The following is a 27,982-nucleotide window of genomic DNA, read 5'->3' on the forward strand; positions in this document are numbered from 1 at the left end:
TAACATTGTTGGTGAAATCCAAAGTCATGTTTGTTTGTAAGGTGATTCTAATTAGGTACACATTGGGAAAACAGTGATTGTAATTCCTGCCCAGGCTTCTATTCAAAACATTTATTTTTTACAATCACTTTGGGGTTTTAAATTCTGATGTTTTATATGAACTTTTATCAAAATAAAGATTTAATACCTGAACCTTACTGTTGGTGTTTCCAGTCCATGTGTTAGAGTCATTGTTATCAAGTGTGAACTGTTACAGAAACCATCAGCAGGCCAGGCAGCATCTGTGGAGCAAGATTAAAAAGTTAACATCCAGAATTTCCTGGAGACTTTCATCACTGTAGTCACATCTACATTGTGGAGCCCGGTTTATGGCACACCAGTCCCAGAAAATTATGGAGTAAATTGCTTACTCTACATATTTTCCCAAAGACTTCAGTACTTTGGTGATAGGGAAACAGTGAATCAGTACAGAACAGTTGGAATCATAAAGACATAGCACAGGAGGCCATTCTGTCCAATGTGCTTTTTTTTTATTCATTCAAGGGAGGTGGGCTTCACTCGCTAGGCCAGCATTTATTGCCAATCTTGTAGATGGTACACACTGCTGCCGCTATGCGTCAGTGGTGGAGGGACTGAATGTTTGTGGATGTGGTGCCAATCAAATGGGCTGCTTTGTCCTGGATGGTGTCAAGCTTCTTGAGTGTTGTTGGAGCTGCACTCATCCAGGCAAGTGGGGAGTATTCCATCACACTCCTGACTTGTGCCCTGTAGATGGTGGACAGGCTTTGGGAAGTCAGATGGGTTACTCATCGCAGGATTCCTAGCTTCTGACCTGCTCTTGCAGCCGCAGTATTTATATGGCTAGTGCAGTTCAGTATGCATAAATGGGTCTTTTTATGATTGGCAGGATGTGATGAGTGGAGTCCCACGGGGGTGGCAATGGCAGGAGTTTCTGGGAGTAATTTGGGAGACACAGCAAAAATTCATCCCTAGGAAGAAGAAACATACTAAAGGGAGGACGAGGCAACCATGGTTGACAAGGGAAGTCAGGGACAGCGTAAAAGATAAAGAAAAAGCATACAATGCGGCGAAGAGCAGTGGGAAACCAGGGGATTGGGAAGCCTACAAAGACCAACAGAGGACAACTAAAAAAGAAATAAGGAGGGAGAAGATTAAATATGAGGGTAAACTAGCCAGTAATATAAAAGAAGATTGCCAAAGTTTTTTTAGATATATAAAAGGTAAGAGAGGCAAAAGTGGACGTTGGGCCGCTGGAAAATGCCGGAGAAGCAGTAGTGGGGAACAAAGAAATGGCAGAGGAACTGAATAGGTACTTTACGTCAGTTTTCACGGTGGAAGACATGAGTAACATCCCCAAAATTCAAGAGAGTTGGGAGACAGAGGTGAGTATGGTGGCCATTACCAAGGAGAAGGTGCTAGGAAAACTTAAAGATCTAAGGTGGATAAATTACCTGGACCAAATGGATTACACCCCAGAGGTCTGAAGGAGATAGCTGAAGAGATAGTGGAGGCATTAGTGGTGATCTTTCAGGAATCACTGGAGTCAGGGAGGGTCCCAGAGGACTGGAACTTCGCTAATGTAACCCCCTGTTTAAGAAGGGAGTGAGGCAAAAGACGGGAAATTACAGGCTGATTAGCCTGACCTCGGTCATTGGTAAGATTTTAGAGTCCATTATTAAGGATGAGATTTCAGAATAGTTGGAAGTGCATGGTATAATTGGGCAAAGTCAGCATGGTTTCATCAAGGGGAGGTCATGCCTGACAAATCCGATAGAGTTCTTTGAGCAGTAATGAGTAGGTTAGACAAAGGAGAGCCAATGGATGATATCTACTTGAACTTCCAGAAGGCCTTTGACAAGGTGCCGCACAGGAGGATGCTCAGTAAGATAAGAGCCCATGGTGTTAGAGGCAAGGTACTAGCATGGATAGGAGATTGGCTGTCTGGCAGGAGGCAGAGAGTGGGGATAAGGGGGTCCTTCTCAGGATAGCGGCCAGTGATTAGTGGAGTTCCGCAGGGGTCAGTGTTGGGACCACAACTTTTCACTTTATACATTAATGATCTAGATGAAGGAACTGAGGGCATTCTGGCTAAGTTTGCAGATGATACAAAGATAGCTGGAGGGACAGGTAGCATTGAGGAGGCGGAGAGGCTGCATAAGGATTTGAACAGGTTAGGAGAATGGGCAAAGAAGTGGCAGATGGAATACAACATGGGGAAGTGTGAGGTCATGCACTTTGGTAGGAAGAATAGAGGAATAGACTATTTTCTAAATGGGGAGAGAATTCAGAAGTCTGGAGTCCAAAGGGACTTGGGAGTCCTAGTCCAGGATTCTCTTAAGGTTAACTTGCAGGTTGAGTCGGTAGTTAAGAAGGCAAATGCAATGTTGGCATTTATTTCAAGAGGACTGGAATATAAAAGCAGGGATGTGCTGCTGAGGCTTTATAAGGCTCTGGTCAGACCATATTTAGAATGTTGTGAGCAATTTTGGGCCCCGTATCTCAGGAAGGATGTTCTGGCCCTGGAGAGAGTCCAGAGGAGGTTCACGAGAATGGTCCCAGGAATGAAAGGCTTAGCATATGAGGAATGTTTGAGGACTCTGGGTCTATACTTGATGGAGTTTAGAAGGATGAGGGGGTATCTGATTGAAACTTACAGAATACTGAAAGGCCTGGATAGTGGACGTGGGAAAGATGTTTCCATTAGTAGGAGAGACTAGGACCCGAGGGCACAGCCTCAGAGTAAAGGGAAGACCTTTTAGATCAGAGATGAGGAGAAACTTCTTTAGCCAGAGAGTGGTGAATCTATGGAATTCATTGTCACAGAAGGCTGTGGAGGACAGTTCATTGTGGGTATTTAAGACCGAGATAGATAGGTTTTTGATTGGTATGGGGATCAAAGTTTATGGGGAGAAGGCGGGAGAATGGGGTTGAAAAACCTATCAGCCATGATTGAATGGAGGAGCAGACTCGATGGGCCGAATGGCCTAATTTCTGCTCCTATCTTATGCTCTTATGGGGGTCTGTACTGGGGCTGCAACTTTTTACGATTTACATCAATGTCTTGGATGAGGGGAGTGAAGACATGGTAGCTAAATTTACAGATAACACAAAGATAGGTAGGAAAGTATGTTGTGAAGAGGACATGAGGTTGCAGATGGATATAGATAGGTTGAGTGAGTGGGCAAAGATCTGGCAAATGGAGTCGAATGTGGGAAAATGTGAAGTTGTTCACTTTGGCAGGAAGAACAAAAAAGCAGAATATTACTTAAATGGAGAACAGCTGCATAATTCTGAGGTGCAGAGGGATCTAAGTGTTCTAGTACATGAGTCATGTGGGTACAGCAAGTAATTAAGACTAATGGAATGCTATCCTTTATTAAGAGAGGGATTGAACTTAAAAGTAAGGATGTTATGCTTCAGTTATACAGGGCACTGGTGAGACTGCCTCTTGAAAACTGCGCAGTTTTGGTCTCCTTATTTAAGGAAGGATGTAAATGCATTGGAGGCGTTTCAAAGGAGGTTTACCAGATTGATACCTGGAATGGGTGGTCTTGTGAGGAAAGGTTGGACAGACTGGGCTTGTTTGCACTGGAGTTTAGAAGAGTGAGGGGTAATTTGATTGAAGTATACAAGATCCTGAACGGTCTTGACAAGGTGGATGTGGAAAGGATGTTTCCTCTTGTAGATGAGTCCAGAACTAGGGGGCACTGTTTTAAAATTAGGGGTCACCCTTTTAGGACAGAGATGAGGAGGAATTTTTTCTCTCAGAGGGTTGTGCAACTTTGGAACTCTCTGCCTCAGAAGGTGGTGGAGGCGAGGTCATTGAATATTTTTAAGGCAGAGGTAGATAGATTCTTGTCAGGCAAGGGAATCTAAGGTTATCGGGGTTAGATGGGAATGTGGAAATAGAAACACAAGAAGATCAGCCATGATCTTATTGAATGGCGGAGCAGGCTTGAGGGGCCGAACGATCTACTCCTGTTCCTATTTCTTATGTTCTTATGTTCTTTGCAGGGCTGACAGGCTGAGTCTGCCTTTGTCGTTTCCGGTGCCTAGTACGATGCTGGGTGGTCCATCCAGTTTTATTCCTTTGAGGCTTTTGGGCGGTTTGATACAACTGAGTGGCTTGCTAGTCCATTTCAGACGGCGTTCAAGAGTCAACCACATTGCTGTGGGTCTGGAGTCACATGTAGACCAGACCAGGTAAGGACGGCAGATTTCCTTCCCTAAAGGACATTAACCAAACAGATGGGTTCTTATGACAATTGACAATGGTTCCATGGTCATCATTAGACTTTTAATTCCAGATTATTGTTGAATTCAAATTCCACCATCTCCGTGCTCTTTCCCTATACCCTTACAATTTCTCCATTTCCTGCATTATCCAATTCCTTTTTGAAAATTCTTATTGAATCTGTTTCCATCACCCTTTCAGGCAGCCCATTCCAGATAACAATTCGCTCTGTCAAATAATGTTCCTTATGTCACTTCTCTTGACTTTCTCCATCAAAACCCTTCATGATTTTGAACACGTCCATCCAAAGTTCCTCTTGACCTTCTTTGCTCTAAGGAGAACAATCCTAGCTTCTCTAATCTCTCCATATTACTGAAGCCCCTCATCTCTGGCACCATTCTAGTAAATCTCTTCTCTAAGGCCTTAACTTAAAATGCGGTATCCAGAAATGAACAAAATACTTCAGCTGAGATGTAACCAGTGTTTTATAAAGGATTAACACAAAATCCTTGCTTTGTACTCTATGCCTGTTTATATAGCAAATGATCCTTTCTGCTTTTTAACAGCCTGCACTTGTCCTGCCAAACATTCGTGTAAATACACCTCCAAATCTCTGTTACCACAAGCCACTTAAAATTGTACCATTATTTTATATTGTTTCTCCTCATTCTTCCTGCCAAAATGCATAATACTCTCTTTATTAAATTCCATTTGCCACATGTCTGTGACGTCACCTGTCTAAATCCTCCTGAAGTCTGATACTATTCTTATTGTTTACTATAATTCCAAGTTTTGTGTTATTGGAAACTTGGCTCAGGGCAATTAGGGATAGGCAACAAATGCTGGCCTTGCCAGTGATGCCCACATCCCATGAAAGAATAAAGAAAAAAACTGACAACTGGGGCCTCGCCCGTACACTTTCCTCCAGTGTGAAAAACAGTTGCTCACCACCACTCTCCACCTTCTGTCCTTCACCAGTTGTATCCAGGCTCTTGCTGTTCCTTTAATCATGGACTTCAATTTTGCTAACAAGTGAATCGTCTGATATTTTGCCAAATGCATTCTGAAAGTCCTTATACATAATATCAACAACACTACGCTCATTAACCCTCCTTGAGGGACTGGAAGGGGTGCCAATCAAATGGGCTGCTTTGTCCTGGATGGTGTCGAGCTTCTTGAGTGTTGTTGGAGCTGCACTCATCCAGGCAAGTTCATTGGTTGGTGAGAAACTGCTGTTAGGGAGTGTCATCAAGTAGCTGAAAATTAGAACAACACATTCTTTTTAAAAGAAGGGGTTACTTACATTTAAGTAAGAAACACAAGCAATTGGGAAATAAAGGTAAGTCGAAGCCAACTAAAATAAAGTTGCATAAGTAAACCAAAGTTCATGCAAGGAAGTAAATTGAAGCCATAGAGGGACAGCTTGCTCGTATGGAATGCGTGTCTTGTAATATGTGGGAAGTTATGGATGCTACCAGTGTCCTAGACAGCCACATGTGCAGAAAGTGTCACCAGCTGCAGAACCTTGAGCTCCGGGCGTTGGAGCTCGAGCAGCGGCTAGAGTCACTGTGGCGCATCATCAAGGATTATATGGAGGCCAAGTTACTAAATATATTTAAGAAGGAAATAGATCTTGAGACTCTAGAGACGTCAAGGGGTATGGGGAGAGAGCAGGAGTATGGTGTTGAGGTAGAGGATCAGCCATAATCATATCGAATGGCGAAGCAGGCTCTAAGGGCCAAATGACTGCTTCTTGCTTCTATTTTCTATGTTTCTAGGGCTGGGAGCTGCATAGATAGCATGTTCAGAGAGGTGGTCACATCGCAGCTTAGGAGCCTGGAGGCAGAAAGGGAATAGGTGACCGCCAGGCAGTCCAAGAAAATTAAATAGGTAGTGCAGGAGTCCCCTAGGGTCCCACTCACCAATTGGTTTTCTGTTTAGGATACCGGTGAGAGCATTGGTTCCTCAGAGGAATGCAGTCAGAGCCAGGTTTGTGGCACCACAGATAGCACTGCTGTACAGGAGAGGAGAAAGAAGAGGGAAAGAGCAGTAGTGAGAGGGAAATCATTAAAGGGAGCAGACAGGCGTTTCTGTGCCAGTAGACATGACTCCAGAATGCCTCCCTGGTGCCAGGGTCAAGGATGTCATCGAGCGGCTACAGGACATTCTTCTGGGGAATGGTGAATACCAGAGGTCATGGTCCACATTAGTACCAATGCTTTAGGTAGGAAAGGGGATGAGGTCCTGAAAGCAGACTTTAGGTAGCCAGGAAGGAGATCGAAAAGCAGGACCTTGAAAGCAGTAATCTCAGTATGACTGCCAGACCCACGTGCAAGCAAGTATAGAAATAATAGAATTGAGCAAATAAACATGTGGCTGGAAAGCTGGTGCAGGAGAGAGGGCATCAGATTTCTGAGGCATTGGAACCGGTTCTGGGGAAGGTGGGACCTGTACAGGTCAGACAGTCTACACCTGAACAGGACTGAGACGAATATCCTCATAGGGAGATTTGCTAGCGCTGTTGGAGGGGTTTAAACTAAACTGGCAGGGGGGTGGGAACCTGGGGACAAATTCAGAGCAGGGAACAGGAAATGGAAAATTAGTGAGTGATTCTAAAAGACAGAAGCAGCACATGTTAAAAAGTGTACAGCACAGGAATTTGGCAGTGTTAAAAGTTATATGTGTAAATGCAAGGAGCATAGTAAATAAAGCAGAGGAGCTGAGGGCACAGATGGACACATGGCAGCATAATATCATCGCTATAACGGAAACTTGGCTTAAAGAGGGGCAAAAATGGCAGCTCAACATCCCTGGATATAGAGCTTTCAGGCAGGATAGAGGATAAAAAAAGTGGGGGGTGTAGCATTATTGGTTAAAGAATCAATTGTGAGGAGGGATGAATACTAAATGAAGCATCAAATGAGGCCATATGGATTGAGCTCAGAAATTTAAAAAAGGGCAGCCACACTGCTAGGAGTGTACTATAGACCCCCAAATAGTGGAAAAGTGTGGTGTGAAGAGGAAATGAGGAGGTTGCAGATGGACATAGATAGGTTGAGTGAGTGGACAAAGATCTGGCAAATGGAGTCGAATGTGGGAAAATGTGAAGTTGTTCACTTTGGCAAGAACAAAAAAACAGAATATTACTTAAATGGAGTATGGCTGCATAATTCTGAGGTGCAGAGGGATCTAGATGTTCTAGTACATGAGTCACAAAAAGTTAATATGCAGGTACAGCAAGTAATTAAGAAGGCTAATGGACGCTATGCTTTATTATGAGAGGGATTGAACACAACAGTAAGGATGTTATGCTTCAGTTATACAGGTCGTTGGTGAGACCACCTCTCGAATACTGTGTGCAGTTTTGGTTTCTTTATTTAAGGATGTAAATGCATTGGAGGCGGTTCATAGACGGTTTACTAGATTGATACCTGGAATGAGTGGGTTGTCTTATGAAGAAGGTTGGTCAGGCTGGGCTTGTTTCCAGTGGAGTTGAGAAGAGTGAGGGGTGATTTGATTGAAGTATACAAGATCCTGAACGGCCTTGACAAGGTGGACATGGAAAGGATGTTTCCTCTTGTGGGTGAGTCCAGAACTTGGGGGCACTGTTTTAAAATTAGGGTCACTCTTTTAGGACAGAAACGAGGAGATTTTTTTTCTCTCAGAGGGTTGTGTAACTTTGGAACTCTCTGCCTCAGAAAGTGGTGGAGGCAGGGTCATTGAATATTTTTAAGGCAGAGATGGATAGATTCATGTTAGGCAAGGGAATCAAAGGTTATCGGGGTTAGATGGGAACGTGGAAATCGAAACAAACGATCAGTCACGATCTTATTGAATTGCGGAGCAGGCTCGAGGGGCCGCACGTTCTACTCCTGCTCCTATTTATTGTGTTCTCATGTAAGGGAGTTAGAAGAGCAAATATGTAGAAAGATTTGTGTGCAAAAGCAATAGAGCAGTAATCGTTGGGGACTTCAACTACCCTACTATCAACTGGGATATAAACAGTGTGAAGGGCACAGGTGTAAAGTTCTTGAACTGCATTCAAGAGAACTTTTTACCCAGCATGCAACAGATACAATTCTAGAGTTAGCTTTAGGAAATGAAGCTGGGCAAGTCGATGAAGTAGCAGTGGGGGACCATTTTGGAAATAGTGACCAAAATACAGTTAGATTTAGCACAGTTATGGGAAAGGACAAAGATAGGACAGGAGTAGAAGTTCTAAATTGGGGGAAGACAATTTTATGAAGCTCAGAGGTGAGCTGGCGAGATTGGACTCAGCTATTCGAAGGAAAAACTGTGTAAAATCATTCAAAGGGGAGATTCTACAGGCACAGACAGTGTAAACATGTTCCCATAAAGAAACAGGGTGGTACTGTCAAATCTAGAGACCCTGGTTATCCAGAAGCATACAGGGTAAGATAAAACAGAAAAAGAAAGCTTATAACAGTCACAAAATTCTTAATATTGTAAAGGAGTCTAGAAAGTACAGGGGTGAAGTAAAAACAGAAATTAGGAAAGCAAACAGAGGATATGAAAAAATATCAGCAAGTAAAATCAAAGAAAAGCCAAAGATGTTTTACCAGTACATTAAGAGCAAGAGAATAACTAAGGAAAGGGTAGGGCCTATCAGAGATTACATGGTAACTTGAGGGTTGGAGATGCGGGCAGAGTTCTCAGTGACTACTTTGTCTCCGTCTTCACTAAGGAGAGGGATGATGCAGACATTCTAGTTAATGAGGAGTGTGAAATATTAGATACAATAAGCATAGTGAGAGAGGAAGTACTGGAGGGACTGACATCTTTGAATATGGATAAATCACCAGGGCCGGATGGATTGTATCCCAGCCTGTTGAAGGAAGCCAGGGAGGAAATAGAGGATGCTCTGAGGATCATTTTCCATTCCTCATTAGATACTGGGAAGGTACCAGAGGATTGGAGGTCTGCGAATATTGTACCATTATTTAAAAAGGGTGCGAGGGATAGGCTGGTCAGTCTGACTTCAGTGGTGGGCAAATTATTGGTATCAATTCTGAGAGACAGTATAAACTGTCACTTAGAAAGGCAGATTGATCAGGGATAGTCAGCATGGTTTTGTTAGGGGAAGATCTCTTAACAACTTAATACAAATTTTTGAGGTAATAAGGAGGATTGATGAGGGCAATGCAGTGGATGCTGTCTATATGGAGTTCATTTGACAAGGTCCCACGTGGCAGACTGGACAGGAAAGTGAAAGGAAGGTGGCAGGTTGGATCCAAAATTGGCTCAGTGGCAGGAAACAAAGGTCGATGGACGTTTTTGCAAATGGAAAATGGTTTCCAGTGGGTTTCCACAGGGCTCAGTGTTGGAGCCCTTGCTGTTTGTTGTATATATTAATGATTTAGACTTAAATGTGAGAGGCATGATTGGGAAATTTGCAGATGACACGAAAATTAGCTGTGTAGTTGATCGTGAAGAGGGTAGCTGTCGACTCCAGGATGATGTCAATGCTTTTTGTTGAGTGGCTGGAGAAGTGGCAAATGGAATTCAATCCGGAAAAGTGTGAGGTAATGCATTTGGAGAGGGCAAATAAAGCAAGGGAATACTCAATAAACGGGAAGTTACTGAGAGGGGTTGAGGAAGTGAGAGACCTCGGAGTGCATGTCCACAGGTCCTTAAAGGTGGCAGAACAGGTGGACAAGGTGGTCAAGAAAGCATATGGGATGCTTTCCTTTATTGGGCAAGGTACTGAATACAAAAGCAGAGATGTAATGATGGAACTGTATAAAAAGCTGGTTAGGCCACAGCTGGAACTTGGTGTTTGGTTCTGGTCACATTACAGGAAGGACATAATTGCTGTAGAGAGAGTACAGAGGAGATTTACAAGAATGTTGCCAGCTTGAAAATTGCAGCTATGAGGAGATTGGATAGGCTAGGGCTGTTCTCCTTAGAACAGAAGAGGCTGAGGGGTGACCTAATTGAGGTGTACAAAATTATGAGGGGCTTAGATAAGGTAGACAGGAAAGACTTGATTCTCTCTGGTTGAAGGGTCATTTACCAGGTGGCATAGATTTAAGGTGATTGGTAGAAGGATTAAAGGGGACATGAGAAAAAATTTTTTCACCCAGAGAGTGGTGGGTGTCTGGAATTCACTGCCTAAGTTGGTGGTTGAGGCTGAAACACTCAACTCATTGAAAAAGGTACCTGGATCTAGGCCTGGAGTGCTGTAACCTGCAAGGCTATGGACCAGGTGCTGGAAAGCGGGATTAAAGCGAGCAGCTAGTTTCTTATTTCTCTTCTTGGCTGGCACAAACACAATGGGCTGAATGGCCTCTTTCTGCATCGTAACTTTTCTATGGTTCTAGGCAAGTGAGGAGCATTCCATCTCATTCCTGACGTGTCTTGTAGATGGTGGACAGGCTTTGGGGAGTCAGGAGGTGAGTTACTCTCCACAGAATTCCCATCCTCTGACCTGCTCTTGTAGCCACAGTATTTATATGGCTGGTCCAGTTCAGTTTCTGGTCAATGGTAACCCCCTCGATGCTGATGATGGGGTTTCAGCAATGGTAATCCAGTTAACCTTCATCAAGGGGAGGTGGTCAAACTCTTTTTATTCTTTCAGGAATGTGGGCATTGCTGGCAAGGCCAGCATTTGTTGCCCATCCCTAACTGCCCTTGAGACCAGTTAAGAGCTGCTCACCTTGCTGTGGGTCTGGAGTCACATGTAGACCAGACCAGATAAGGATGGCGGATTTCCTTCCCCAAAGGGCATTAGTGAACTAGTTGCATTTTTATGACAATCAACGATAGTTTCATGATTACTATTACTGAGACTAGCTTTATATTACAGATTTTATTCATTTTAATTTAAATTCCACCAGCTGCCACAGTGGGATTTGAGCCCATGTCCCCAAAGCATTAGCCTGGGCCGCTGGGTTACTCGTTAAGTGAAATTACCACTATGCTACTACCTCCCCAGGACATGATCATTTTGTTGATGGTCATTGTAACTTGTACAACACTTGTATGTCATGAAAATTACTTGGTGATCATCAGCCCAAGCCTGAATGTTGTCCAGATCTTGCTGTGTATTCCACTTTTCAGACAGATGCCAGTGTTGTACCTGTACTAGAACAGCTGACTAGGGGGGCATCTAGTTCTGGGGCAAAAGGGTTTGGCGCTACTGCCAGGATGTTCTCGGGGCCCATAGCTTTTGCAGTACACAGTGCACTCAGTCATTTCAAGACATCACAAATTATCTGAAGATTGGCATCTATGATGATAAGGACCTCAGGAGTGTGTCAGTTCCGGTCCAGGTCCTTTTGTCTATAGCCCAGGCCAGCACAGATTACGTTGTAGAGCAGATTCTATTGTGTGTGTGCCAACACGGGTTACACCGTCTGATTAGTTATATTGATTTCTGCACGCAGTGAAATATTCCTAAAAATATTTGCTCTCCCTGTAAGTCTCTATTTCAACTAAAACCCCAATTTCATGGCTACCTGTCAATATATTGTTAGTGAGAAGGAAAGACTGACAAAAGGAAATACTCATTATTTATATATAATTTAAAAAATCAACGAGTTTGCTATAAAATATGTTTTAAACATAGGTTCATCTTTTAACAATCTACTTTGAGGTAAAGTTCCAGAAGAAAATGCTACAGACATTCTGCAAATGTCACAACAGGAGACAAACAGTCACTTAATATCCAGTATTCAGTCACCTGACGATATGCAGATCTGCTGTTCAGAAGAGTCCTGTCGGTGGGCACAGTCCCACTATAGCTTTTTAGGCACATTCGTAATAATAGGCTTTGGACGGGTTTTGAAGATGATTTTTCTCTTGATGAGTGCGGTGATTAGGTAGCGACATGAAACACTTTCTTCACTCACTCCTTGCTCAGCTTTCTCGATTTCCATCGGACTCTCAGCTCCTGCCCTTGTGGTGGCCTTTTTTACTAGTACCGCAAATGGCCTTTCCAGACGGCTGACTTTACCATACAGGATGTGGTGGCCAATTATCAGTATTGGGACTCCCTGGGGAAGGGGAGAGAGAATTAAATGTACCAGAGATTACTCAATCCAGAAAACAGCAAAGCAAAACCATCTTACTAATTAGCAACATCAAGCACAGTTAATTGTGCCCCATAGCAAAGGCAGGAACAACAAACAGGAACATCCTTGGGCTAATAACCTAAAGTAGTCAGGTACGGCACTAAGCTACACACCTGAAAGGGACAGAACAGAAACATAGAAAATAGGAGGAGCAGGTTATTTGGACCTTTTGAGCCTGCTCCGCTTTTCAACGTGATCATGACTGATCCTCTATTGCCCATCCCTAGTTGCTCTTGAGAAAGTGGCAGTGAGCTGCCTTCTTGAACTGCTGCAGTCCATATGGTATAGGTGCACCCACAGGGCTGTTAGGGAAGGAGTTCCAGGATTTTGACCCAGTGACAGTGAAGGAGTGGCAATATATTTCCAAGTCAGGATGGCGACTAGCTTGGAGGGACACTTCAATGGCTTCCTAGCCATTGAACATCAAGGGGTGATGGTTGGATTCTCTCTTGTTGGAGATGGTCATTGCCTGGCACTTGTGTGGCGTGAATGTTACTTGCCAATAGTCAGTCCAAGCCTGGATATTATCCAGGTCTTGCTGCATTTGGACAGGGACTGGTTCAGTATCTGAGGAGTCGCGAATGGTGCTGAACATTGTGCAATCATCAGAGAACATCCCCACTTCTGACCTTATGATGGAAGGAAGGTCATTGATGAAGCAGCTGAAGATGGTTGAGCCGAGGACACTCAGGGTCTTGGGGGGGGTTTAGAGATTGGGACTGGGGGGGAGATTGGGAGGTTGAGAGGGGGAGGTTGAGAGGGGGAGGTTGAGAGGGGGAGGTTGAGAGGGGGAGGTTGGAGAGGGGGAGGTTGAGAGGGGGAGGTTGAGAGGGGGAGGTTGAGAGGGGGAGGTTGGGAGGGGGAGGTTGGGAGGGGGAGGTTGGGAGGGGGAGGTTGGGAGGGGGAGGTTGGGAGGGGGAGGTTGGGAGGGGGAGGTTGGGAGGGGGAGGTTGGGAGGGGGAGGTTGGGAGGGGGAGGTTGGGAGGGGGAGGTTGGGAGGGGGAGGTTGGGAGGGGGGAGACTGGGACGGGGGAGGTTGGGAGGGGGAGACTGGGACGGGGGAGACTGGGACGGGGGAGGTTGGGAGGGGGAGACTGGGACGGGGGAGGTTGGGAGGGGGAGACTGGGACGGGGGGTTGGGAGGGGGAGACTGGGACGGGGGGTTGGGAGGGGGAGACTGGGACGGGGGGTTGGGAGGGGGAGACTGGGACGGGGGGGTTGGGAGGGGAGACTGGGACGGGGGGTTGGGAGGGGCAGACTGGGACGGGGGGTTGGGAGGGGCAGACTGGGACGGGGGGTTGGGAGGGGAGACTGGGACGGGGGGTTGGGAGGGGGAGACTGGGACGGGGGGGTTGGGAGGGGGAGACTGGGACGGGGGGTTGGGAGGGGGAGACTGGGACGGGGGGTTGGGAGGGGAGACTGGGACGGGGGGTTGGGAGGGGAGGTTGGGACGGGGGGGTTGGGAGGGGGGGGTTGGGACGGGGGGGTTGGGAGGGGGAGGTTGGGACGGGGGAGGTTGGGACGGGGGAGGTTGGGACGGGGGAGGTTGGGACGGGGGAGGTTGGGACGGGGGAGGTTGGGACGGGGGAGGTTGGGACGGGGGAGGTTGGGACGGGGGAGGTTGGGACGGGGGAGGTTGGGACGGGGGAGGTTGGGACGGGGGAGGTTGGGACGGGGGAGGTTGGGACGGGGGAGGTTGGGACGGGGGAGGTTGGGACGGGGGAGGTTGGGACGGGGGAGGTTGGGACGGGGGAGGTTGGGACGGGGGAGGTTGGGACGGGGGAGGTTGGGACGGGGGAGGTTGGGACGGGGGAGGTTGGGACGGGGGAGGTTGGGACGGGGGAGGTTGGGACGGGGGAGGTTGGGACGGGGGAGGTTGGGACGGGGGAGGTTGGGACGGGGGAGGTTGGGACGGGGGAGGTTGGGACGGGGGAGGTTGGGACGGGGGAGGTTGGGACGGGGGAGGTTGGGACGGGGGAGGTTGGGACGGGGGAGGTTGGGACGGGGGAGGTTGGGACGGGGGAGGTTGGGACGGGGGAGGTTGGGACGGGGGAGGTTGGGACGGGGGAGGTTGGGACGGGGGAGGTTGGGACGGGGGAGGTTGGGACGGGGGAGGTTGGGACGGGGGAGGTTGGGACGGGGAGGTTGGGACGGGGGAGGTTGGGAGGGGGGAGGTTGGGAGGGGGGAGGTTGGGAGGGGGGAGGTTGGGAGGGGGGAGGTTGGGAGGGGGGAGGTTGGGAGGGGGGAGGTTGGGAGGGGGGAGGTTGGGAGGGGGGAGGTTGGGAGGGGGGAGGTTGGGAGGGGGGAGGTTGGGAGGGGGAGGTTGGGAGGGGGGAGGTTGGGAGGGGGGAGGTTGGGAGGGGGGAGGTTGGGAGGGGGGAGGTTGGGAGGGGGGAGGTTGGGAGGGGGGAGGTTGGGAGGGGGGAGGTTGGGAGGGGGGAGGTTGGGAGGGGGGAGGTTGGGAGGGGGAGGTTGGGAGGGGGGAGGTTGGGAGGGGGAGGTTGGGAGGGGGGAGGTTGGGAGGGGGGAGGTTGGGAGGGGGGAGGTTGGGACGGGGGAGGTTGGGACGGGGGGAGGTTGGGACGGGGGAGGTTGGGACGGGGGAGGTTGGGACGGGGGAGGTTGGGACGGGGAGGTTGGGGGGGGGGATACTGGGACGGTGGGGGGGGGGATGGGGAAGCGGGGTTCAGGGGCTGGGACGGTGGTGGGGGGGATGGGGAAGCGGGGTTCAGGGGCTGGGGGTTGGGGTTAGGGTTTTGACGGTTGTTGTCACCTCTCTGCTGAAGTGCAGGTCGCCCATCAGGTTTCCAGGGAGGCCGCTGTGGCCCCGGGACTCGATTTCTCCCTGAAGTTCCAGCATCAGCCACTCGGAGCCAGAACCATCTCCGGGACTAAAAATAAAAATTTTTTAAAATCATTAAAAACAAATTAGTGCGGATGCTGGAAATATAAAATAAAGAGGGGGGAGGGGGCTTGTGGGGGATCCGGGTCCGGGTCTCTCACCGGGGCAGCTGGACGGGGATTTGAACCATTTTCTTCTCAGCTTTTCCCGCCCTCGGCTTCACGCCCACGTCACTTCCGCTGCTCGGTGGGGTTTGTTTCCGGGTGAAGGTTGAGCACACGCGGACCGCGAGGAGACCCGGCTCCAAACCCCCAGGATGGGCGAATTTCTCATTCACCGGGTCCGCTTCTTCCAGTTTGTTCCGAGCGGGATCCGCGCTCTGGCCCAGAATGGGCGGGGGGAGCGCCTGGCCCTGGCCCGGGAGGACGGCAGCCTGGAAATCATCAACTTCACCCAAAACTTCATCCAGGAAAAGGTAACAACAACCGCGGGGAGTCCGGGCCCCCGGGGGCGGGGGCGGGGGCGGGGAGACCAGGTATTGGGAGAGGGAGGAGTCCAGGGGTTGGTGGTGGGGGAGGGAGGGAGGAGGAGGAGTCCGGGCCCCGGGGTGGGGGTTGGGGGGGGGCAGGGCAGGAGGAGTCCGGGCCCCGGGGGGGGGGGTTGGGGGGGGCAGGAGGAGTTCGGGTCCGTGGGGGGTTGGGGGGGGGCAGGAGGAGTTCGGGTCCCGGGGGGGGGGGTTGGGGGGGGGCAGGAGGAGTTCGGCTCCCAGGGGGGGGGCAGGGCAGGAGGAGTTCGGGTCCCGGGGGGTGTGGGGGGGGGGGGGGGGGGGGGGTGCAGGAGGAGTTCGGGTCCCGGGGTGGGTGGGTGGGGGGGGGGTGCAGGAGGAGTTCGGGTCCCGGGGGGGGGCAGGGCAGGAGGAGTTCGGGCCCGTGGGGGGTTGGGGGGGGGCAGGAGGAGTTCGGGTCCCGGGGTGGGTGGGTGGGTGGGGGGGGGGTGCAGGAGGAGTTCGGGTCCCGGGGTGGGTGGGTGGGTGGGGGGGGTGCAGGAGGAGTTCGGGTCCCGGAGGTGGGGGGGGTGCAGGAGGAGTTCGGGTCCCGGAGGCGGGGGGGGTGGGGGGGGTGCAGGAGGAGTTCGGGTCCCGGGGTGGGTGGGTGGGGGGGGTGCAGGAGGAGTTCGGGTCCCGGGGTGGGTGGGTGGGTGGGGGGGGGGTGCAGGAGGAGTTCGGGTCCCGGAGGCGGGGGGGGTGGGGGGGGTGCAGGAGGAGTTCGGGTCCCGGGGTGGGTGGGTGGGGGGGGGGGTGCAGGAGGAGTTCGGGCCCGTGGGGGGTTGGGGGGGGGCAGGAGGAGTTCGGGTCCCGGAGGCGGGGGGGTGGGGGGGGTGCAGGAGGAGTTCGGGTCCCGGGGGGGGGCGGGAGGAATCCGGGCCCCGGGGTGGGGGGAGTCCGGGCCCCGGTGTGGGGGGAGGAGGAGAAGGAATCCGGGCCCCGGGGGTGGAGACACAACCCAAACCTTTCAACGTTCACTGTCTGAGCTCTGCATTGTTGAAGGGTCAATACTGAGATCGCACAGCACGGTCAAAGGGTCAGTACTGAGGGAGCACCACACTTTCGGAGGGTCAGTACTGAGGAATGCCGCACTGTCGGAGGGTCAGTACTGAGGGAGCGCTGCACTGTCAGAGGGTCAGTACCGAGGGAGCACTGCACTGTCGAAGGGTCAGTACGGAGGGAGCGCCGCACTGTCGAAAGTTCAGTACTGAGGAACGCCGCACTGTCGGAGCGTCAGTACTGAGGAATGCCGAACTGTCGGAGGGTCAGTACTGAAATCCTGCTGCACTTTCGGAGGGTCAGTACTGCTATTCTGCCGCACTGTCAGAGGGTCAGTACTGAGGGAGCGCCGCACTGTTGAACTGTCAGTACCAAGGGAGCGCCACACTGTCGAAGGGTCAGTACTGAGGGAGTGCCGCACTGTCGGAGCCTCAGTATTGAGGAGGTGCCACACTGTCAGAGGGTCATTGCCGAGGGAACGTCAGAGCATCAGTACCAAGGGAGCGCTGCACTGTTGGAGGGTCAGTACTGAGGGAGCGGCGCACTGTTGAAGGGTCAGTACTGAAATCCTGCTGCACTGTCGGAGGGTCAGTACTGGGGGAGCGTCGTGCTGTCAGAGGGTCAGTACCAATGGGTCAATACTGAGGGTGGGCTGCAATGTCGGAGGGTCAGTACTGAGGGAGCACCGCACAATCGGAGGGTCAGTACCAAAGGAGAACCGCCCTGTCAGAGGGTCAGTACTGAAATCGTGCTGCACTTTTGGAGGGTCAGTACTGCTATTATGTTGCACTGTCGGAGGGTCAGTACTGAGGGAGTGCCGCACAATCGAAAGGTCAGTACTGAGGGAGTGCCGCACAATCGAAAGGTCAGTACTGAGGGAGTGCCGCACAATCGAAAGGTCAGTACTGAGGGAGTGCCGCACAATCGAAAGGTCAGTACTGAGGGAGCGCCGCACGGTCAGAGCATCAGTACTGAGCAACGCAGCACTGTCAGAGGGTCAGTACTGAGGGAGTGCCGCACTGTTGAAGAGTCAGTACTGAAATCCTGCTGCACTGTCAGATGGTCAGTACCAAGGGAGCGCCGCACTGTCGGAGCGTCAGTATTGAGGAGGTGCCGCACTGTCGAAGGGTCATTGCCGAGGGAACGTCGGAGCATCAGTACCGAGGGAGCGCCGCACTGTTGGAGGGTCAGTACTGAGATCCTGCTGCACTGCCGGAGGGTCAGGACTGAGGGAGCGCTGCACTGTCGGAGGGCCAGTACTGCGGGAGCACTGCACTGTCGGAGGGTCAGTACCGCAGGAGGGCTGCACTGTCGGAGGGTCAGTACCGCGGGAGCGCTGCACTGTCAGAACGTCAGTACTGAGGAGGTGCTGCACTGTTGCAGAGTCAGTACTGAGGGAGTGCTGCAATGTCAGAGTCAGTACCAAAGGAGAACCGCTCTGTCAGAGAGTCAGTACTGAGAGAGCGCTGCACTGTCGGAAGGTCAGTACCGAGGGACCGTCGCACTGTCGGAGGGTCAGTACCGAGGGAGCGTCACACTGTCGGAGGGTCAGTACCGAGGGAGCGCCGCACTGTCGGAAGGTCAGTACCGAGGGAGCGTCGCACTGTCGGAAGGTCAGTACCAAAGGAGAACCGTCCTGTCAGAGAGTCAGTACTGAGAGAGCGCTGCACTGTCGGAGGGTCAATACCGAGGGAGCATCGCACTGTCGGAGGGTCAGTACCGAGGGAGCGCCGCACTGTCGGAAGGTCAGTACCGAGGGAGCGTCGCACTGTCGGAAGGTCAGTACCGAGGGAGCGTCGCACTGTCGGAGGGTCAGTACCGAGGGAGCGTCGCACTGTCGGAGGGTCAGTACCGAGGGAGCGTCGCACTGTGGGTGGGTCAGTACCGAGGGAGCGTCGCACTGTGGGTGGGTCAGTACCGAGGGAGCGTCGCACTGTGGGTGGGTCAGTACCGAGGGAGCGTCGCACTGTGGGTGGGTCAGTACCGAGGGAGCGTCGCACTGTGGGTGGGTCAGTACCGAGGGAGCGTCGCACTGTGGGTGGGTCAGTACCGAGGGAGCGTCGCACTGTGGGTGGGTCAGTACCGAGGGAGCGTCTCACTGTGGGTGGGTCAGTACCGAGGGAGCGTCGCACTGTCGGTGGGTCAGTACCGAGGGAGCGTCGCACTGTGGGTGGGTCAGTACCGAGGGAGCGTCGCACTGTGGGTGGGTCAGTACCGAGAGAGCGTCGCACTGTGGGTGGGTCAGTACCGAGGGAGCGTCGCACTGTGGGTGGGTCAGTACCGAGGGAGCGTCGCACTGTGGGTGGGTCAGTACCGAGGGAGCGTCGCACTGTGGGTGGGTCAGTACCGAGGGAGCGTCGCACTGTGGGTGGGTCAGTACCGAGGGAGCGTCGCACTGTGGGTGGGTCAGTACCGAGGGAGCGTCGCACTGTGGGTGGGTCAGTACCGAGGGAGCGTCGCACTGTGGGTGGGTCAGTACCGAGGGAGCGTCGCACTGTGGGTGGGTCAGTACCGAGGGAGCGTCGCACTGTGGGTGGGTCAGTACCGAGGGAGAGCCGCACTGTCGGAGGGTCAGTACCGAGGGAGCGCCGCACTGTCGGAGGGTCAGTGCTGAGGGAACGCCGCACTGTCGGAGGGTCAATACTGAAATCCTGTTGCACTGCCGAAGGGTCAGTACTGAGATCCTGCTGCACTGGCGGAGGGTCAGGACTGAGGAGCGCTGCACTGTCAGAGGGCCAGTACTGTGGGAGTGCTGCACAGTCGGAGGGTAAGTACCACGGGAGCGCTGCACAGTCGGAGGGTCAGTACCGCGGGAGCGCTGCACTGTCGGAGTGTCAGTACTGAGGAGGTGCTGCACTGTTGGAGAGTCAGTACTGAGGGAGTACTGCAATGTCAGAGAGTCAGTACCAAAGGAGAACCGTCCTGTCAGAGAGTCAGTACTGAGAGAGCGCTGCACTGTCGGAGGGTCAATACCGAGGGAGCATCGCACTGTCGGAGGGTCAGTACCGAGGGAGCGTCGCACTGTGGGTGGGTCAGTACCGAGGGAGCGTCGCACTGTCGGAGGGTCAGTACCGAGGGAGCGTCGCACTGTCGGAGGGTCAGTACCGAGGGAGCGTCGCACTGTGGGTGGGTCAGTACCGAGGGAGCGTCGCACTGTGGGTGGGTCAGTACCGAGGGAGCGTCGCACTGTGGGTGGGTCAGTATCGAGGGAGCGTCGCACTGTGGGTGGGTCAGTACCGAGGGAGCGTCGCACTGTGGGTGTGTCAGTACCGAGGGAGCGTCGCACTGTGGGTGGGTCAGTACCGAGGGAGCGTCGCACTGTGGGTGGGTCAGTACCGAGGGAGCGTCGCACTGTGGGTGGGTCAGTACCGAGGGAGCGTCGCACTGTCGTTGGGTCAGTACCGAGGGAGCGTCGCACTGTGGGTGGGTCAGTACCGAGGGAGCGTCGCACTGTGGGTGGGTCAGTACCGAGGGAGCGTCGCACTGTGGGTGGGTCAGTACCGAGGGAGCGTCGCACTGTGGGTGGGTCAGTACCGAGGGAGCGTCGCACTGTGGGTGGGTCAGTACCGAGGGAGCGTCGCACTGTGGGTGGGTCAGTACCGAGGGAGCGTCGCACTGTGGGTGGGTCAGTACCGAGGGAGCGACGCACTGTGGGTGGGTCAGTACCGAGGGAGCGTCGCACTGTGGGTGGGTCAGTACCGAGGGAGCGTCGCACTGTCGGTGGGTCAGTACCGAGGGAGCGTCGCACTGTGGGTGGGTCAGTACCGAGGGAGCGTCGCACTGTGGGTGGGTCAGTACCGAGGGAGCGTCGCACTGTGGGTGGGTCAGTACCGAGGGAGCGACGCACTGTGGGTGGGTCAGTACCGAGGGAGCGTCGCACTGTGGGTGGGTCAGTACCGAGGGAGCGTCGCACTGTGGGTGGGTCAGTACCGAGGGAGCGTCGCACTGTCGGAGGGTCAGTGCCGAGGGAACGCCGCACTGTCGGAGGGTCAATACTGAAATCCTGTTGCACTGTCGAAGGGTCAGTACTGAGATCCTGCTGCACTGCCGGAGGGTCAGGACTGAGGAGCGCTGCACTGTCAGAGGGCCAGTACTGTGGGAGTGCTGCACTGTCGGAGGGTAAGTACCACGGGAGCGCTGCACAGTCGGAGGGTCAGTACCGCGGGAGCGCTGCACTGTCGGAGTGTCAGTACTGAGGAGGTGCTGCACTGATGGAGAGTCAGTACTGAGGGAGTACTGCAATGTCAGAGAGTCAGTACCAAAGGAGAACCGTCCTGTCAGAGAGTCAGTACTGAGAGAGCGCTGCACTGTCGGAGGGTCAATACCGAGGGAGCGTCGCACTGTGGGTGGGTCAGTACCGAGGGAGCGTCGCACTGTGGGTGGGTCAGTACCGAGGGAGCGTCGCACTGTCGGTGGGTCAGTACCGAGGGAGCGTCGCACTGTGGGTGGGTCAGTACCGAGGGAGCGTCTCACTGTGGGTGGGTCAGTACCGAGGGAGCGTCGCACTGTGGGTGGGTCAGTACCGAGGGAGAGCCGCACTGTCGGAGGGTCAGTACCGAGGGAGCGCCGCACTGTCGGAGGGTCAGTGCCGAGGGAACGCCGCACTGTCGGAGGGTCAATGCTGAAATCCTATTGCACTGCCGAAGGGTCAGTACTGAGATCCTGCTGCACTGGCGGAGGGTCAGGACTGAGGAGCGCTGCACTGTCAGAGGGCCAGTACTGTGGGAGTGCTGCACTGTCGGAGGGTAAGTACCACGGGAGCGCTGCACAGTCGGAGGGTCAGTACCGCGGGAGCGCTGCACTGTCGGAGTGTCAGTACTGAGGAGGTGCTGCACTGTTGGAGAGTCAGTACTGAGGGAGTACTGCAATGTCAGAGAGTCAGTACCAAAGGAGAACCGTCCTGTCAGAGAGTCAGTACTGAGAGAGCGCTGCACTGTCGGAGGGTCAATACCGAGGGAGCATCGCACTGTCGGAGGGTCAGTACCGAGGGAGCGTCGCACTGTCGGAGGGTCAGTACCGAGGGAGCGTCGCACTGTCGGTGGGTCAGTACCGAGGGAGCGTCGCACTGTGGGTGGGTCAGTACCGAGGGAGCGTCGCACTGTGGGTGGGTCAGTACCGAGGGAGCGTCGCACTGTCGTTGGGTCAGTACCGAGGGAGCGTCGCACTGTCGGTGGGTCAGTACCGAGGGAGCGTCGCACTGTTGAAGGGTCAGTACTGACATCCTGCTGCACTGTCGGAGGGTCAGTACTGGTGGAGCGTCGTGCTGTCAGAGGGTCAGTACCAATGGGTCAATACTGAGGGTGGGCTGCAATGTCGGAGGGTCAGTACTGAGGGAGCACCGCACAATCGGAGGGTCAGTACCAAAGGAGAACCGCCCTGTCAGAGGGTCAGTACTGAAATCGTGCTGCACTTTTGGAGGGTCAGTACTGCTATTATGTTGCACTGTCGGAGGGTCAGTACCGAGGGAGTGCCGCACAATCGAAAGGTCAGTACTGAGGGAGTGCCGCACAATCGAAAGGTCAGTACTGAGGGAGTGCCGCACAATCGAAAGGTCAGTACTGAGGGAGCGCCGCACTGTCAGAGCATCAGTACTGAGCAACGCAGCACTGTCAGAGGGTCAGTACTGAGGGAGTGCCGCACTGTTGAAGAGTCAGTACTGAAATCCTGCTGCACTGTCAGATGGTCAGTACCAAGGGAGCGCCGCACTGTCGGAGCGTCAGTATTGAGGAGGTGCCCCACTGTCGAAGGGTCATTGCCGAGGGAACGTCGGAGCATCAGTACCGAGGGAGCGCCGCACTGTTGGAGGGTCAGTACTGAGATCCTGCTGCACTGCCGGAGGGTCAGGACTGAGGGAGCGCTGCACTGTCGGAGGGCCAGTACTGCGGGAGCACTGCACTGTCGGAGGGTCAGTACCGCAGGAGGGCTGCACTGTCGGAGGGTCAGTACCGCGGGAGCGCTGCACTGTCAGAACGTCAGTACTGAGGAGGTGCTGCACTGTTGGAGAGTCAGTACTGAGGGAGTGCTGCAATGTCAGAGTCAGTACCAAAGGAGAACCGCCCTGTCAGAGAGTCAGTACTGAGAGAGCGTCGCACTGTGGGTGGGTCAGTACCGAGGGAGCGTCGCACTGTCGGTGGGTCAGTACCGAGGGAGCGTCGCACTGTCGGTGGGTCAGTACCGAGGGAGCGTCGCACTGTCGGTGGGTCAGTACCGAGGGAGCGTCGCACTGTCGGTGGGTCAGTACCGAGGGAGCGTCGCACTGTCGGTGGGTCAGTACCGAGGGAGCGTCGCACTGTGGGTGGGTCAGTACCGAGGGAGCGTCGCACTGTGGGTGGGTCAGTACCGAGGGAGCGTCGCACTGTGGGTGGGTCAGTACCGAGGGAGCGTCGCACTGTGGGTGGGTCAGTACCGAGGGAGCGTCGCACTGTGGGTGGGTCAGTACCGAGGGAGCGTCGCACTGTGGGTGGGTCAGTACCGAGGGAGCGTCGCACTGTGGGTGGGTCAGTACCGAGGGAGCGTCGCACTGTGGGTGGGTCAGTACCGAGGGAGCGTCGCACTGTGGGTGTGTCAGTACCGAGGGAGCGTCGCACTGTGGGTGGGTCAGTACCGAGGGAGCGTCGCACTGTGGGTGGGTCAGTACCGAGGGAGCGTCGCACTGTGGGTGGGTCAGTACCGAGGGAGCGTCGCACTGTGGGTGGGTCAGTACCGAGGGAGCGTCGCACTGTGGGTGGGTCAGTACCGAGGGAGCGTCTCACTGTGGGTGGGTCAGTACCGAGGGAGCGTCGCACTGTGGGTGGGTCAGTACCGAGGGAGCGTCGCACTGTGGGTGGGTCAGTACCGAGGGAGCGTCGCACTGTGGGTGGGTCAGTACCGAGGGAGCGTCGCACTGTGGGTGGGTCAGTACCGAGGGAGCGTCGCACTGTCGGTGGGTCAGTACCGAGGGAGCATCGCACTGTGGGTGGGTCAGTACCGAGGGAGCGTCGCACTGTGGGTGGGTCAGTACCGAGGGAGCGTCGCACTGTGGGTGGGTCAGTACCGAGGGAGCGTCGCACTGTCGTTGGGTCAGTACCGAGGGAGCGTCGCACTGTCGTTGGGTCAGTACCGAGGGAGCGTCGCACTGTGGGTGGGTCAGTACCGAGGGAGCGTCGCACTGTGGGTGGGTCAGTACCGAGGTAGCGTCGCACTGTGGGTGGGTCAGTACCGAGGGAGCGACGCACTGTGGTGGGTCAGTACCGAGGGAGCGTCGCACTGTGGGTGGGTCAGTACCGAGGGAGCGTCGCACTGTGGGTGGGTCAGTACCGAGGGAGCGTCGCACTGTGGGTGGGTCAGTACCGAGGGAGCGTCGCACTGTGGGTGGGTCAGTACCGAGGGAGCGTCGCACTGTCGGTGGGTCAGTACCGAGGGAGCGTCGCACTGTCGGTGGGTCAGTACCGAGGGAGCGTCGCACTGTCGGTGGGTCAGTACCGAGGGAGCGTCGCACTTTCGGTGGGTCAGTACCGAGGGAGCGTCGCACTGTCGGTGGGTCAGTACCGAGGGAGCGTCGCACTGTCGGTGGGTCAGTACCGAGGGAGCGTCGCACTGTCGGTGGGTCAGTACCGAGGGAGCGTCGCACTGTGGGTGGGTCAGTACCGAGGGAGCGTCGCACTGTCGGTGGGTCAGTACCGAGGGAGCGTCGCACTGTCGGTGGATCAGTACCGAGGGAGCGTCGCACTTTCGGTGGGTCAGTACCGAGGGAGCGTCGCACTGTCGGTGGGTCAGTACCGAGGGAGCGTCGCACTGTCGGTGGGTCAGTACCGAGGGAGCGTCGCACTGTCGGTGGGTCAGTACCGAGGGAGCGTCGCATTGTGGGTGGGTCAGTACCGAGGGAGCGTCGCACTGTGGGTGGGTCAGTACCGAGGGAGCGTCGCACTGTGGGTGGGTCAGTACCGAGGGAGCGTCGCACTGTGGGTGGGTCAGTACCGAGGGAGCGTCGCACTGTGGGTGGGTCAGTACCGAGGGAGCGTCGCACTGTGGGTGGGTCAGTACCGAGGGAGCGTCTCACTGTGGGTGGGTCAGTACCGAGGGAGCGTCGCACTGTGGGTGGGTCAGTACCGAGGGAGAGCCGCACTGTCGGAGGGTCAGTACCGAGGGAGCGCCGCACTGTCGGAGGGTCAGTGCCGAGGGAACGCCGCACTGTCGGAGGGTCAATGCTGAAATCCTGTTGCACTGTCGAAGGGTCAGTACTGAGATCATGCTGCACTGCCGGAGGGTCAGGACTGAGGGAGCACTGCACTGTCAGAGGGCCAGTACCACGGGAGCGCTGCACAGTAGGAGGGCCAGTACCGCGGGAGCGCTGCACTGTCGGAGTGTCAGTACTGAGGAGGTGCTGCAGTGTTGGAGAGTCAGTACTGAGGGATTACTGCAATGTCAGAGAGTCACTACCAAAGGAGAACCGCCCTGTCAGAGAGTCAGTACAGAGAGAGCGCTGCACTGTCGGAGGGTCAATACCGAGGGAGCATCGCACTGTCGGAGGGTCAGTACCGAGGGAGCGTCACACTGTCGGTGGGTCAGTACCGAGGGAGCGTCGCACTGTCGGAGGTCAGTACTGAGGGTGCACTGCACTGTCAGAGTCAGTACTGAGGGAGTATCCTATCGTCAGAGGGTCAGCACTGAAATCCTGCTGCACTTTCGGAGGGTCAATACCAAGGGAGCGCTGCATTGTCAAAGGGCCCGTGCCAAGGGAGCTCCACACTGTCAGAGGGTCAGTACCGAAAGCGCACCACACTATAGGCAGGGAGCACTGCCCTGTCGAAGGGTCAGTCCTGAAGGAGCACTGCCCTGTCAAAGAGTCAGTACTGAGTGAGCGTCGCATTGTCGAAGGCTCAGCGCTGTACCATCGGAGGCTCTGTAGTGAGGGCACCATGTTATAAATGAAAAGTTCGAGTGAGGCCTCGCTCCAACAGGACTATTTAGAGAAAAACATGGGACTTCACCTGATCAGTACTTATCCTTCAATCAACATTGCTAAAAACAGACGATTTGGTCATTCATCAAATTGCTGGTGGGGGATCTTGCTGTACACAAATTGGCTTACGTGTTTTCCTACGTTAAAATGGTCACTACACTTAAAATAAGTAATTCATTATATGTGAAACACTTAGTGATGTCAAAGTTATTCGATATGTACATTCCTGGTTTTCCTTTCTGCATTGCATGTTTATGCCCTGAGATGGGTTTCACACTATGTGCTATCAATTAACAGAAGGATATTCACACAGCATAGTATTGATTAATTTAACCTTTTCTGTTTATTAGGTCATTCCCGGGAATGAGAAACGATCTATTGAAGCAATCAGCTGGGTTGGTGAGAATCGACTTCTGAGCGTCGGATTAAATGGAGAAATCATCGAATATGACCTGCAGAGACTCTGTCCGAAGTACAGACTAGATGCTTTTGGAGGCCCACTTTGGTGCATAAGCTGTAACAGTGAGGAGACTCATCTGGCGGTTAGTACAAAGTTATCCTTGTCAAAGGCAATACTGTGCAGTAAAATATCAAAGATTGGTGGTGAGCACATTGGGACACCCAAGGATACAAATATTTCTTTCTCTATATGCAGGTATCTTTACTTTATATCTAACTCCGTGCTGTACCTGTCCTGGGAGTGTTTGATGGGGACAGTGTAGAGGGAGCTTTACTCTGTATCTAACCCTGTGCTGTACCTGTCCTGGGAGGGTTTGATGGGGACAGTGTAGAGGGAGCTTTACTCTGTATCTAACCCTGTGCTGTACCTGTCCTGGGAGTGTTTGATGGGGACAGTGTAGAGGGAGCTTTACTCTGTATCTAACCCTGTGCTGTACCTGTCCTGGGAGTGTTTGATGGGGACAGTGTAGAGGGAGCTTTACTCTGTATCTAACCCTGTGCTGTACCTGTCCTGGGAGTGTTTGATGGGGACAGTGTAGAGGGAGCTTTACTCTGTATCTAACTCCGTGCTGTACCTGTCCTGGGAATGTTTGATGGGGACAGTGTAGAGGGAGCTTTACTCTGTATCTAATCCCGTGCTGTACCTGTCCTGGGAGTGTTTCACGGGGACAGTGTAGAGGGAGCTTTACTCTGTATCTAACCCTGTGCTGTACCTGTCCTGGGAGTGTTTGATGGGGATAGTGTAGAGGGAGCTTTACTCTGTATCTAACCCCATGCTGTACCTGTCCTGGGAGTGTTTGATGGGGATAGTGTAGAGGGAGCTTTACTCTGTATCTAACTCCGTGCTGTACCTGTCCTGGGAGTGTTTGATGGGGACAGTGTAGAGGGAGCTTTACTCTGTATCTAACCCTGTGCTGTACCTGTCCTGGGAGGGTTTGATGGGGACAATGTAGAGGGAGCTTTACTCTGTATCTAACCCTGTGCTGTACCTGTCCTGGGAGTGTTTGATGGGGACAGTGTAGAGGGAGCTTTACTCTGTATCTAACTCCGTGCTGTACCTGTCCTGGGAATGTTTGATGGGGACAGTGTAGAGGGAGCTTTACTCTGTATCTAATCCCGTGCTGTACCTGTCCTGGGAGTGTTTCACGGGGACAGTGTAGAGGGAGCTTTACTCTGTATCTAACCCCATGCTGTACCTGTCCTGGGAGTGTTTGATGGGGATAGTGTAGAGGGAACTTTACTCTGTATCTAACCCTGTGCTGTACCTGTCCTGGGAGTGTTTGATGGGGATAGTGTAGAGGGAACTTTACTCTGTATCTAACCCGGTGCTGTACCTGTCCTGGGAGTGTTTGATGATGAGGAAAATATATTTTATCTCCAAGAATGTCTCTTGGAACATCAGATTTAAAGTGGCTGCTGAGTGTCTGTAAAAGTTTTCTTTCCCTTCAGAGCTTTTATCCCTTGTGGGTGCGTGAAGTGAAGTGAAGGATTTTATTTTAATAAGATTGCTACATCTAGCTGTGTTTCTGGTCCAGTTTTGTGTGCACTGGTTGCCGATGATTTTTTTGCCGCTGTTACCTGCAGGTCGGATGTGAAGATGGCTCAGTCAAATTGTTTGAGATTGTTCCAGAAAAGCTTCAGTTTGAGAGAAACCTGGATCGCCAAAAAGGTGAGCACAGTCTTGTCTTTTGTTATAGCAGTAATCCTGAATCCGGAACCATGGTCTGGCTGGAGGGTCAGTCGGGTGGCTGCTGTATCTCCGTGTAACCCAGCACAGAGGGGCTGCCTGTAACTGCAGTTAGGATGTGAGTTTGCGGGATGGTGGGGGTTTGTATGAGTTTGTTCACC

At 53.4% G+C, this 27,982-nt stretch overlaps 2 protein-coding genes across 3 annotated transcripts in view; one reads left to right on the forward strand and one right to left on the reverse strand.

The window, feature by feature from the left end:
- Positions 1-111: 111 nt before the first annotated feature.
- On the reverse strand, positions 112-15,460 carry chtf8 (CTF8, chromosome transmission fidelity factor 8 homolog (S. cerevisiae)). Of its 2 annotated transcripts, XR_005943603.1 has the most exons (4): positions 15,353-15,460; positions 15,123-15,240; positions 11,958-12,270; positions 112-281 (listed from the first exon to the last, which is right to left on the reverse strand). XR_005943603.1 is itself a non-coding variant. In XM_041192260.1 (3 exons), the coding sequence occupies exons 1-3, from the start codon at positions 15,379-15,381 to the stop codon at positions 12,013-12,015; spliced, it is 405 nt and encodes a 134-aa protein (XP_041048194.1). In that variant the 5' UTR covers positions 15,382-15,460; the 3' UTR covers positions 11,821-12,012. The 2 variants fall into 2 exon arrangements, 1 of the variants encoding a protein (XP_041048194.1); XM_041192260.1 differs by lacking the exon at positions 112-281 and having other exon boundaries at positions 11,821-12,270.
- Positions 15,461-15,507: 47 nt separating this feature from the next.
- Positions 15,508-27,982, forward strand: part of utp4 (UTP4 small subunit processome component) — a 55,242-nt gene continuing 42,767 nt past the window's right edge. The window contains exons 1-3 of the mRNA XM_041192256.1: positions 15,508-15,666; positions 26,026-26,217; positions 27,719-27,803. Coding sequence (XP_041048190.1) covers positions 15,508-15,666; positions 26,026-26,217; positions 27,719-27,803 — 436 coding nt within the window. The remainder of the gene's footprint in view (positions 15,667-26,025; positions 26,218-27,718; positions 27,804-27,982) is intronic.

This window comes from Carcharodon carcharias, chromosome 7 (genome assembly GCF_017639515.1).
Source record: "Carcharodon carcharias isolate sCarCar2 chromosome 7, sCarCar2.pri, whole genome shotgun sequence".
NCBI classification, from domain to species: Eukaryota; Metazoa; Chordata; class Chondrichthyes; order Lamniformes; family Lamnidae; genus Carcharodon; species Carcharodon carcharias.